Raw genomic sequence first — 12,809 nt, 5'->3', positions numbered from 1 at the left:
CAAGCATAAGGGTGTCCATGTGTGCACTTGGCACCAGGACACCCTAGGCCGCAGTTCGATGATCGACTTTGTAGTCGTGTCATCGGATTTGCGGCCGCATGTTTTGGACACTCGGGTGAAGAGAGGGGCGGAGCTGTCAACTGATCACCACCTGGTGGTGGGTTGGCTCCAATGGTGGGGGAAGATGCCGGTCCGACCTGGCAGACCCAAACGCTCTGTGAGGGTTTGCTGGGAACGTTTGGCAGAATCTCCTGTCAGGAAGAGCTTCAACTCCCACCTCCGGCAGAGCTTTTCCCACGTCCCGGGGAAGGCGGCTGACATTGAGTCCGAGTGGACCATGTTCCGCGCCTCCATTGTTGAGGCGGCCGACCGGAGCTGTAGCCGGAAGGTCGTTGGTGCCTGCCGTGGCGGCAATCCCCGAACCCGCTGGTGGACACCGCCGGTAAGGGATGCCGTCAAGCTGAAGAAGGAGTCCTATCGGGCCGTTTTGGCCTGCGGGACTCCGGAGGCAGCTGACAGGTACCGGATGGCCAAGCGGAACGCGGCTTCGGCGGTTGCTGAGGCAAAAAACCCGGGCGTGGGAGGAGTTTGGTGAGGCCATGGAGAATGACTTTCGGACGGCTTCGAGGAAATTCTGGTCCACCATCCGGCGTCTCAGGAGGGGGAAGCAGTGCAACGTCAACACTGTTTACAGTGGGGATGGCGTGCTGCTGACCTCGACTCGGGACGTCGTGAGTCGGTGGGGAGAATACTTCGAAGACCTCCTCAATTCCACCTACACGCCTTCCATTGAGCAAGCAGGGCCTGGAGACTCTGAGGCGGATTCTCCAATCTCTGGGGTCGAAGTCACTGAGGTAGTTAAAAAACTCCTCGGTGGCAAGGCCCCGGGGGTGGATGAGATCCGCCCCGAGTTCTTAAAGGCTCTGGATGTTTTGGGGCTGTCATGGCTGACACGCCTCTACAATGTTGCGTGGACATCGGGGACAGTGCCTCTGGATTGGCAGACTGGGGTGGTGGTTCCCCTCTTTAAGAAGGGGGACCGGAGGGTGTGTTCCAATTACAGGGGAATCACACTCCTCAGCCTCCCTGGTAAGGTCTATTCAGGGGTGCTGGAGAGGAGGGTCCATCGGGAGGTCGAACCTCGGATTCAGGAGGAGCAGTGTGGCTTTCGTCCTGGCCGTGGAACAGTGGACCAGCTCTACACCCTCGGCAGGATCCTCGGGGGTGCATGGGAGTTCGCCCAACCAGTCCACATGTGTTTTGTGAATTTGGAGAAGGCGTTCGACCGTGTCCCTCGGGAGGTTCTGTGGAGGGTGCTTCGGGAGTACGGGGTGCCGAGCCAACTGATGAGGGCGGTTCGGTCCCTGTATCACCGATGCCAGAGTCTGGTCCGTATTTCTGGCAGTAAGTCGGATTCGTTCCCAGTGAGGGTTGGACTCCGCCAAGGCTGCCCTTTGTCACCGATTCTGTTCATATTTTTTATGGACAGAATTTCTAGGTGCAGCCAAGGCGTTGAGGGGGTCCGGTTTGGGGACCTCAGCATCGCGTCTCTGCTTTTTGCAGATGACGTGGTGCTGTTGGCTTCTTCAGGCTGTGATCTCCAGCTCTCTCTGGAACGGTTCACAGCCAAGTGTGAAGCGGTCGGGATGAGGGTCAGCACCTCCAAATCCGAGTCCATGGTCCTCGATCGGAAAAGGGTGGAATGCCCTCTCCGGATCGGGGATGAGATCCTGCCCCAAGTGGAGGAGTTCAAGTATCTTGGAGTCTTGTTCACGAGTGAGGGGAGAATGGAGCGCGAGATCGACAGGCGGATCGGTGCACCGTCGGCAGTAATGCGGACCCTGTACCGGTCCGTTGTGGTGAAGAGAGAACTGAGCCAAAAGGCAAAGCTCTCAATTTACCCGTCGATTTACGCTCCTACCCTCACCTATGGTCACGAGCTATGGGTCGTGACCGAAAGAACGAGATCCCGGATACAAGCGGCCGAAATGAGTTTTCTCCGCAGGATGTCTGGGCTCTCCCTTAGAGATAGGGTGAGAAGCTCGGTCATCCGGGAGAGACTCGGAGTAGAGTCGCTACTCCTACACGTTGAGAGGAGCCAGATGAGGTGGCTCGGGCATCTTATCAGGATGCCTCCTGGACGCCTCCCTGTCCCACCGGTAGAAGACCCCGGGGACGACCCAGGACGCGCTGGAGAGACTATGTCTCTCAGCTGGCCTGGGAACGCCTTGGGATCCCCCGGGATGAGCTGGATGAAGTGGCTGGGGAGAGGGAAGTCTGGGAGTCCCTCCTAAAGCTGCTGCCCCCGCGACCCGACCCCGGATAAGCGGAAGAAGATGGATGGATGGATGGATTAATTAATCAATCAATCAATCAAGGCATGGTCCATTAAAAGATTAATACAAGATATTACAAGGTAAAAGAACAAAAATATTGAAGAAGGAAAAAATAAATATTGCAAAAACAATGGAAAATGCAACATTGGGAATGGTATCTCACAGTACTCAAACTAGAATTCATATATATGTAATATGTACATATATGCAACATTTTTATAGCCAATAGAAAAGATTGATTGGTGAATGAATGACAAACATCATTGTCAATTTCACCCATTAACTGATGTTGAGGCTTTTATTTAATTCTTCCAGTTTTGTATGTCTTCGGAAATAAATGTTTGCAGTAAGATAAAGTTGAAAAACAGAAGCCAGCTTGAGGTGTCAATTAATTAATCCTAAAATGAATAGACAACGTTTTTGACGGTCAATTAGTCATTTAAAGACATTATTTAAGTTCGAATTGTACAAATCGTCTGATATCAACTTCGCAAAAGAAAATATTCTGGGGTTTCTGTAGTCCTCCATAAAAAACGATTGTCCTCCATAAAAACTGATTGTATTTCCATCCATCCATCCATCCATCCATCCATCCATCCATCCATCCATCCATCCATCCATCCATCCATCCATCCATCCATCCATCCATCCATCCATCCATCCATCCATCCCTTCCATCTATCCATCCATCACATCCATTTGCTTTGATTCTGCTTTGGAAAACAACAACTTTCCAAATTTTCCGTCAGTAAGTAAACGTTTAATCTTTTACAAAAATACTCACTGATAGCAGTTATTATGAATAACCTGCAACATAAACCTTTAAAAGCCTCAGAAGTGTATATCAAACGTTTGTGTTGTAACCCTTCACAATAATCAGGAGCCAATTAGTACAGTAGCTCTGTTTCAAAAGCGTTGGTGAGTACATAATTCCCTCTCATGGGATATTCCTTTATTATTGTTTATTTAGTTTTGTTTCATCAATAAACATTCCCAAATGAAGAACAACATTCCGTTAATGAGCAGTAATCAGAAAAAAATGCAGAATCAGTCTTTATCAGAATATTCTATTCCGCAATGGAATAATCGATAAAAATGTCCATTCTAAAAAATATTGATAGTGACAACCCTGAACCAGGCTGACCCATTTCCCAATACATAATTTGATTTGAATATCTGTATTTCCACTACCACATGGAAGTGTTTAGTCTTACCAATGACAAGCTTTTACGAAACTGTAATGCAGTAGTATTAACTTATGCTCTCCAAGAACTGTCATATACCTGTCGTATTTTTGTTAATTTTCAAAATGACCTCTCTACACTGCTGTTCTCAGGTCAGATGATGCTGACCAGGAGCACAGCTATTTTGGCCGCAAATATATTGGCGTAGGTACCGGAGGGACTTTGGAGATCCATGGGGCGAAAAAGCTTTCATGGACTTTCTTGAACAAAACCATCTATCCTGGAGAAAACCTCCAAAATCACTACCTGTTGGAGAAAAGCTGGGGAAACCGAGGAATTATTGTCCATGTAATTAACCCCAAGAAAGGAGAGGTACTGAGTAATGACAGGTGGGCGGGCACTCAAAGTTGAAGTGTGTGTGTGTGTGTGTGTGTGTGTGTTTGTGTGTGTGTGTGTGTGTGTGTGTGTATGTGTGTGTGTGCGTGCGTGCGTGCGTGCGTGCGTGCGTGCGTGCGTGCGTGCGTGCGTGCGTGCGTGCGTGCGTGCATGCGTGCGTGTGTGTGTTTGTCTGTGCCGTTACCTACTGATTAGGACGTGTCTATAGACACCGTTCGTCGCCGGTCAGCCCACGCTGATTCTTCTGCTTTGACACACGCACACCAGCTACCTGATTCTCGTTTGCCTGATTAACAGATTACAAGATTTACGTTACTGTCATTCCCACAGGTTTGACACGTATCGCAGTAAGGATGAGAGCAATCGCCTTGCAAAGTATTTGGATGGTGTGGATACAGGACTCATTGTAGCCATGGTGGTCAATGATGAGGGTTCCAACAACATGGAGGACACCGCCAAAAAGAGCATCTTCAAGCTTGGCAGTCAGCATATCAACAGTTTGGGATTCAGGTACCTATTATCGACACACTGTGTTTTGTGTTCCTCAAAGCACATTACTTACGCAATATTACTACACTAATGCATTCACGGTAACTAATAGGGCTGCACGATATTCAAAATCACAACATTAAAAAAACTTGGGGTAAAAAAAAACACACAATATACTGTGTTTAGTACCGTAATATCCGGACTATAAGTCGTGTTTTTTTTTTCATAGTTTGGGTGGGGAGGGCGACTTATACTCAGGAGCGACTTATATATGCTTTTTTTCACAAATTTTTACTTGATCATTAAGACATCAAGATTCAAGATTCAAGAGTTTTTATTCGCCATGTTTGAGCGTGCCAAACAAGGAATTTGACTTCGGTAAATCACAGCCTCTGTTCAACATTTAGGTGACTAACAACAACACTCAGGACATGTGAAGAACGAAAGATATTCTCAAACACCCCCTGATCTTAAACTCCCAAGAGGGCAAGGAAAAACTCAAAGCTCAGCGCAGACTTTCAAGCAGGAAGGTGACACGCCGTCTGGGCCCGGTGCCTTCCTGATCTTTTGTCTCCGGAACATCTGGCACACTTCCTCCTCGCGAATCTGGAGTGCGGGCGCGGCCTCTGCAAGAGAGAGAGTCGGTGACCACGGTGATGGAGGTGTAGACAGAGCAGTTGTGGGGGGAGGTGAGTATGTGGATTGTGTGGATTGTGCTGCAGGAGGTCCCGTTGTGTGGGAGGACCGATCAAACCTGCAGTAGAACCTGTTTAGCTGGTCAGCGAGCCTTGGGCTCTCCACAGGACGGGGGGTTCGTTTCTTGAAGCCCGTGATGCTCTGCAGGCCTTTCCACACTGTTGAGGGATCAGGATTGGCAGAGAGGTGTCTCTCCAAGCTCTCCCCGTAACACCTCCTGGCTTTCCTGACCTCTCGGTTCAGTGTGTTTCTGGTCTGCTTGAACAGGTCCCGGTCGCCGCTCCTGTAGGCCTCCTCCTTGACTTTGCGCAGCCTCCTAAGGTTCGGTGTAAACCAAGGTTTGTCATTGTTGTACGTGCAGAAGGTCTTAGTCTGCACACACAGATCCTCACAAAAACTGATGTATGATGTGACAGTGTCAGTGAGTTCATGCAAGTCTGAGTTTGCAGCTTCAAAAACACTCCAATCGGTGGAGTCAAAGCAGGCTTGGAGGTCCTGCCTTGACTCCACTGTCCACTTCCTGACAGTCCTCACCACAGGCTTAGAAGTTTTTAGTTTCTGTCTGTAGGCAGGGATCAGATGAACTAGACAGTGGTCCGAGAGTCCTAAAGCTGCACGAGCCACAGAGTGGTATGCATCCTTAATTACGGTGTAGCAGTGGTCCAGTGTCTGTGCCCCTCTGGTGGGACACGTTATGTGCTGTCTGTATCTGGGGAGTTCGTGTGCGAGGTTTGCCCTGTTAAGATCACCCAGAACAATGATTAGTGAATTTGGTAGAAGTTTCTCCATGTCTGTCACCTGGTCAGCCAGCATCTGCGTGGCTTCACTCGCACGTGCGTGTAGTGGGACGTAAACAGCCGCCATGACGATTGAGGAGAACTCCCGTGGTGAATAGAACGGCCGGCAGTTTATGAAAAGTGTTTCTAGGAGAGGGCTGCAAAACTCTTTCAACACCATGACATCGGTACACCAACGTTCATTAATGTAGAAACAGAGACCACCTCCCTTTGATTTTCCGGAGAGCTCCGCGCTGCGATCTGCACGCGTTAGCCGAAACCCAGCTAACTCCATGGCGTGGTGGGGGGTTCGTTCGCTAAGCCACGTTTCAACAAAACACAGCGCGGCGGATCTACTGAAGTCCGTGTTCCTTGAAGTGAGGAGCAGCAGTTCGTCCATCTTGTTCGCCAGGGAGCGGACATTCGCCAGATGAATTGACGGTAGGGCAGAACGGAACCCTCTCTGCCTCAGCTTTACGAGGGCTCCGGCACGTTTTCCGCGTCGCCGCCGTCGCGCTAGCTTGTATAGCACCGCCGCTCCGGCTAAAATCTCCGACAAACAGTCTGAATCAGAGAGAACAGGAGAAAAAATACCAGAAGAAGACTGACCGATGTTTAACAGTGCTTTTCTAGTAAAAGTGATCCGGGATGGACAGCAGAAGACACAGAAAACACACAAAATAAGACAAAGAAACAGAGAGCGACTCACCGTGGCAGCCATCCGCGGCGCCATCAGATGACGATTCAAGTATAGTTGACCATTTCCCATGTTACTTTTAGTATAGTTGATCACTTCACATGCTTTTATATCTTTATCTTGAACATATTCAAAACAAAAAATAGAGAAAACATCAAATAAAGCAATTAACACTTTAAAGCACCATATCCAAGTCCACTGTCTGCTGTATGTAGACTTGCTCCATTTTTGCTCCTCTTATATGTATTATTATTATTTATTATTATTTGTTTATTTATCATTTATTCAACACTCTTATTTATTCATTGTTTGTGCCTTCTTGGTTTTTTTTTTTGTGTTGCTTGTATGGATATGTGTACTATCTCACCAAGGGATAGTGGGAACGTAATTTCAATCTCTTTGTGTGTCTTGGTATATGAAAAAAAATCGACGATAAAGCAGACTTTGACTTTGATAAAACAACCAAATAAACAAAACAAAAAAACTACATCTGAAAAAAATTATATTTTCAGACGAAACTGGATGAGGGCGCTCTAAATTTCACCGTTGGCCGTGACTCATCAACTGGGTGGGCTTAAGAAAATGGCACCAAAAAGAAACTCATATTTTGCAGGTTGCAAACTTCAAGTTGTAAAATATGCAGCTGAAAACAGTAATCGAGCAGCAGAAAGAAAGTTTGGAGAACCGTGATGTACCAAGGGATTACTATTTCAAGTGACGTCAATGGCATGGCATGGCGTGGCGCGGCGGTTGTTTACATAAAGGACAAACGTACCCACATAAGGACTACATCATTAGCGGTGATCATTTCTAAGTGACACGGAGGACAAAGAGTTTGAAGGAATTAAGGACTTGGAGTGACAGGTTTGAAAAACTATTATGGCTTTTACGCACGCCCGGTCCTACTCTACTGAGTCAGGGGCCGGCGCTTGGCCGAGTGGCTGTCCGCGAACGGTGCATGGGGCTCGGAGATGGCCATTACGCACGCCCGGTCCTATGCCATGGAGCTCTCGTGTCTGGAAGCCCACGCCGCCACACGCTTGGAAGTTTGTTTTGTTTAATAAAGATCCGTTTACGAAACCCACCTCTATCCTTGTACTTAGTTAACGCTACAATATAGTTATATACTAGATCTGTGGAATAAAGATGAGGCTGACGTCAGGGCGCACGCGCGGCGATGTTAACAAAGGACGAGGAATTTGATCGATGGATTTAATGGATTTAAAGTGCACGGATGGTTTGATAATATTATTGCTTATATTATAGTAATTTGAAATATAGTTTATCTATCGTTATATGAGCCTGTGGAATCTTTTGAAGTGCAAGCACCCTCAGCCGCGCGCACCCATTGTTGACAAAAAACGATAGATGGATTTAATGAATTGGAGTGACACCGATGATTTTATAAACGTGTTATTCATGTAATTGTTTTCTTTAATAACTCTATGTGTTACGTCAGGCCCATTCTCAGCTCTTCGTTTGTATTTGTCACGTTAGCATACCTATCGTTTAGCCTGTTGCTATCGTATCGAACGATCGATGGATTTAATGAATTGGAGTGACACAGATGGTTTTATAAACATGTTATTCATGTAATAGTTGTCCTTAATCACTCTATATGTTACGTCAGGCCCGTTCTCAGCTCTTTGGTTGTGTTTGTCACGTTACCATACCTATCGTTTAGCCTGTTGTTGCCATCGTATAGCCTGTTGTTGCTCGTTCATGACTATTTTTGGTGTGGGATTTTGTCGAATAAATTGCCCCCCAAAATGCGACTTATACTCCGGAGCGACTTATATATGTTTTTTTTCACTTTTTGGGGCATTTTATGGCTGGTGTGACTTATACTCCGGAGCGAATTATAGTCCGGAAAATACGGTAATAATAATATTTATAGTAATGTGATAGTTTGTGTTATGGTCTATGTAGTTCACTGTGTTTGTCTGAAAAGGGTGAAAAGTGTGCTGCTTTAAATACTGTAAAATGAAGACAACAATATTGTGGCAATTTTAAATATTGCTGTGTCACGATATGGCTGCTATTGTTACATCCTTACTTTGCTGCCCTTGTAACTAACCCGAGGCGTATTCCAAAAAGCGGGTTATGTGAAAACTGAGTAAGTTAACCCTGAAATGAGGGAAACCATGAGTTATCCATTCCAGAAAGCGAGGTAACTTAAACTCTGGGTCAGGTGCTGCGGTAACTTACTCTGTGAACATAACCTGCTCACCGGCAGGTTTACTACAAGAGACCCAGATGTTCTACCTGTCTCCTCTCACACAAAGAAAGCGGTTAATCATGGATTGGCCGTTCATTCAAAATCCAATCGATATCAAAGCCGTAATAATTCAAAACGCTTTACGTCGCGAGAGAATTTTCTGACCCAGATTAGACGTTTTATCATTTCTAGAATAATATCTTTTCGAACGCTACCGCTTTTCTTTGAACGGTATAATTTATCTCAATAACCTTCTTCCACCATTGAATGGCTTATGGTGTAGTGGTACCCTCACCTGACTTGTGTGCAGGCACCACACGTTTGAGTCTAACATATGGCGCTGTGGGCATGTGACTTTTTTTTTATTTAAAAAAAAAAAAAAACCTTCTCCGGCCATATATCTCCAACCTCACACACTGCGGACGAGCACTCACATCAGAGCAACCTTTATGCATAGCACTATGTTTTTTTTTTTTTTTGCAAATGGCATTTTCTTTATAATATTGGGGATGCAGAGCATTACTTTTTTCTGTTAGCTGAGAAGAACTCAATGTTTGTTTTAAAATAGTATTTTATTGAGTGTTGGTGTAGGCTACAGCGTCACATTTTAAATGACTTCAATAGGTATGAAACATAAATGTGTTTGTGTCAAGTGTTAATCCACAAAGTGTAGAATTAACTGAAAGGATATTAGAAAACATTTTATTTGTGGGTTTTATTATTTGAAGTAGCCACTAAATTAATATTTTAGTTTAAATTAATATTGACTTTGTTTAATAGCCCAAGTCCATATAAAATAATTACATTAAAATCAAAGTGAGGTGCAATCACAGCCTAGCAAAACATGCTTTACCTTCTTGACTAATGTTTTTCATGTGTTTCATTTTGAGCTGCTTCCAAGTCCTTTTTTCTCCTGTTGGATTGCACCTAAATGAAAATCAGATTTCATTCCTATTTAAATTCATAACTACAGGCTACGCTACGATCTTATGGTTAAATGGTACATCAATTGAATAGTACGTTCAAACCAGTGACGTGCGGTGAGGTTCATGACTGGGGAGGCACTGACGAAGCATCCCGGGATCACTAGCACCCCCTGCCATAAGGCTGGAGAACCTTTTTTTGTAGCCTCCGTAAGATCTCTTTTCAAAGCCGTTTTGTTCATCTAAAGAAACATGACGTTACAGACAGATGACAAAAAACACAAGATATTATATACACCAGTTTAACTATGGAAATTAATTAATATAGCCACAGTGTTTGAACACTTAAACAGAGACATAAAGACAGAGAGCAGTTCAGTCTAACTGCATAGCCTGTCAACATAGGCAGCCGTGTGATTACGCAATCCTCAGAGGAGGCTAGACAGGACGTTGGCTCCTCCGAGCGAATTGTCTTCGGTTTTAAAATAACTATAAAAATTCAGCAATTTTGGTTCAAAATGGTACAAAATTATTGAGATTAAAAGGAAAATGACTTTATAATAAAAACAATTGATTTTTTTTTCCCCTTTACATGATGGCAGGGGAGGTGTAGCCTCCCTTGCCTCCTCTGACCGCACGTCCCTGGTTCAAACTGACACATTGACTCGGGGGTCAATTTCCTCCCATGACGTCTCTCTTTTCTTCGCTGCTGCAGCCGTATTAGATTTGCGAAGAAAAATACGTTCGTACTCGCCGTAGGCTTGCATAAGGACCTCCAACTCCATTGTGGTAAAATGAGGTGATCTGTTTTTCCTTAGTTGTCATGGTGACTCATGGTATCGGGGCTCCATTGATAATGGCTTTTTATAGTGGTTGTGCACGCGCGTAACTCCAGGTTAACATACTCGGAGTTGATTGAACTAACAGATCAGCATTTCTGGAACCGAATACTCAGTCTCCCATCTCAGAGTAAGTCAACTCAGAGTTCAGGGATAGACTCAGAGTATGTTGAAGCTGCTTTCTGGAATACCCCCCAACTCTTCTTGTTGACACTTAAGATGCTGGAATTCAAAACAGCAATTTTCATTCCAGATAGCCAGCTACCCCATCAAGTAATTAGCTAATTCAGATGGTCCAAAATTAGAGATTGTCTTCAGCATCATGTCACTGTTGACAGTTGTGTCCCTCAAATGATTCCCTGCAATTGAATCGGAACCTTATGTCTTTCCATGACATTTAACAAAGATACAATCTAGGCTGTGTTTACACACACGCAAACCAAAAACAAATAAACAAATAAACACTATTAATGCACCACAAAAAAGGCATTAATAAAATATTCATATGTGGAAGAATTTTAGGCTGTCAAGCACAAGCCTATGCAACAAGTGATGGTGAATTAGGGAACATTTCAGACATGTGGATTGATAATAAAAGAATGTGACCTTTGCTAATGTAAATTTGGAAAACTTTCTCAACAATTTTTTGTGTGTGGACTTGTAGAGTGTGGACATGATCTAAATCTCTGTCCTCAATAGTGATGAAGGACTGGTGTTTCATTTCAATTGCTATAAACATAACCACAGTTTTTCTGACAGTAGATTTTAGCAAGGGTAAGACTGTACTTGCACACTTACAGTCCCATTGCGTTTAAAAAAAACCTTTTTTTTTTTTTTTCCAAAGTCAAAGTCAGCTTTATTGTCAATTTCTCCACATGCCAAAGACACACAAAGAAACCGAAATTTCGTTCCCCCCTATCCCACGGTGACAAGACATGGCCCACAACAGACAAACAAGTAAACAAGTATAACAAAAGCGTGCTGAATAAATAATGAATAAATAACACAACAATAAATAAATAAATAAGAGGAGCAGAAAAAAAAGGAGCAAGTGCGCGTACAGCAGACATTCCCGAAAATAGCGCAACAGTGCCGCACGCTACGCAGGAGGGGGTAGCGAGTTCAGGGCCCTAACAGCCTGGAGAAAGAAGCTGTTGGCGAGTCTGGTGGTGCGGGAGCGCAGGCTCCAGTACCTCTTCCCAGAGGGCAGAAGGTCAAACAAAGAGTGAGCCGGGTGACTCACATCTCTGGCAATCGAGGTTGCCTTGCGGGCGAGATGGGAGGTGTAAATGTCCTTCAGGGAGGGGAGCGAAGCACCAATAATCTTACCAGCCGTATTCACTATGCGCTGCAGGGCCTTCAAGTTCTGTTCAGTGCAGTTACCACCCCAGACAGCGATGCAACTGGTGAGGACGCTCTCAATGGTGCCATGGTAGAATGTAGACAGGACTGCCTGAGGAGCACATGCACGCCTGAGCTTCCGCAGGAAGTACAGGCGGCACTGAGCTTTCTTTGCCAGTGACGAGGTGTTTGCGGACCAGGAGAGGTCCTCACTGATGTGCACCCCCAGGAACTTGGTGCAGCTCACCCTCTCCACCACAGCACCGTCGATGATCAGCGGCAGGTGTGTTGTGTGACCCTTCCGGAAGTCAACAATGATCTCCTTGGTCTTATTGACGTTCAGCAGGAGGTTGTTGTCCCTGCACCACGTGGTCAGAAGGTCAACTTCCGACCTGTACCGAGTCTCGTCGCCCTTCGTGATGAGACCCACCAGAGTCGTGTCGTCAGCAAACTTCACTATGCTGTTGTCGCTGTAGGTCGCAGTGCAGTCATGCGTCAGCAGGGTGAAGAGCAATGGACTGAGCACGCAGCCCTGGGGGGCCCCCGTGCTCAGCGTGATGCTGGCGGAGATTTTGTCGCCAACACGCACCACCTGAGGCCTCTGACAGAGGAAGTCCAGTATCAGTTGCAGAGGGAGGTACTGAGGCCCAGCTCGTCGAGTTTGCAGATGAGTCGCTGCGGCACAATGGTGTTGAAGGCAGAGCTGAAGTCCACAAACAGCAACCTCACATATGAGTCCTTTCTCTCCAGGTGGGTGAGGGCCGAGTGGAGGGCAGAGCAGATGGCATCCTCAGAGGACCGCTTGGCACGGTACGCAAACTGGAAAGGGTCAATGGTGGGGGGTAGAACGGACTTGATGTGCTCCATGACCAGCCGCTCAAAGCACTTCATGATGATGGGCGTCAGTGCCACAG

General features: G+C 45.9%; 2 protein-coding genes across 3 annotated transcripts in view; one reads left to right on the top strand and one right to left on the bottom strand.

Moving 5' to 3' along the window:
• LOC125966881 (cell migration-inducing and hyaluronan-binding protein) overlaps window positions 1-12,809 on the top strand; it is a 266,570-nt gene that overhangs the window by 96,910 nt on the left and 156,851 nt on the right. For both annotated transcript variants that reach the window (XM_049717394.1, XM_049717393.1), the window contains exons 5-6: window positions 3,673-3,909; window positions 4,247-4,426. In XM_049717394.1, the coding sequence (XP_049573351.1) occupies window positions 3,673-3,909; window positions 4,247-4,426 (417 nt within the window). The remainder of the gene's footprint in view (window positions 1-3,672; window positions 3,910-4,246; window positions 4,427-12,809) is intronic.
• LOC125966913 (uncharacterized) lies at window positions 4,722-6,530 on the bottom strand. The gene is made up of 2 exons (XM_049717498.2): window positions 5,172-6,530; window positions 4,722-5,031 (listed from the first exon to the last, which is right to left on the bottom strand). Exons 1-2 carry the CDS (start codon window positions 6,275-6,277, stop codon window positions 4,911-4,913), a joined length of 1,227 nt encoding a protein of 408 aa, XP_049573455.2. The 5' UTR covers window positions 6,278-6,530; the 3' UTR covers window positions 4,722-4,910.

The sequence above is a fragment of the Syngnathus scovelli genome, chromosome 4, assembly GCF_024217435.2.
Source record: "Syngnathus scovelli strain Florida chromosome 4, RoL_Ssco_1.2, whole genome shotgun sequence".
Lineage (NCBI taxonomy): Eukaryota > Metazoa > Chordata > Actinopteri > Syngnathiformes > Syngnathidae > Syngnathus > Syngnathus scovelli.
This window is presented reverse-complemented; position numbering and strand designations above follow the sequence as displayed.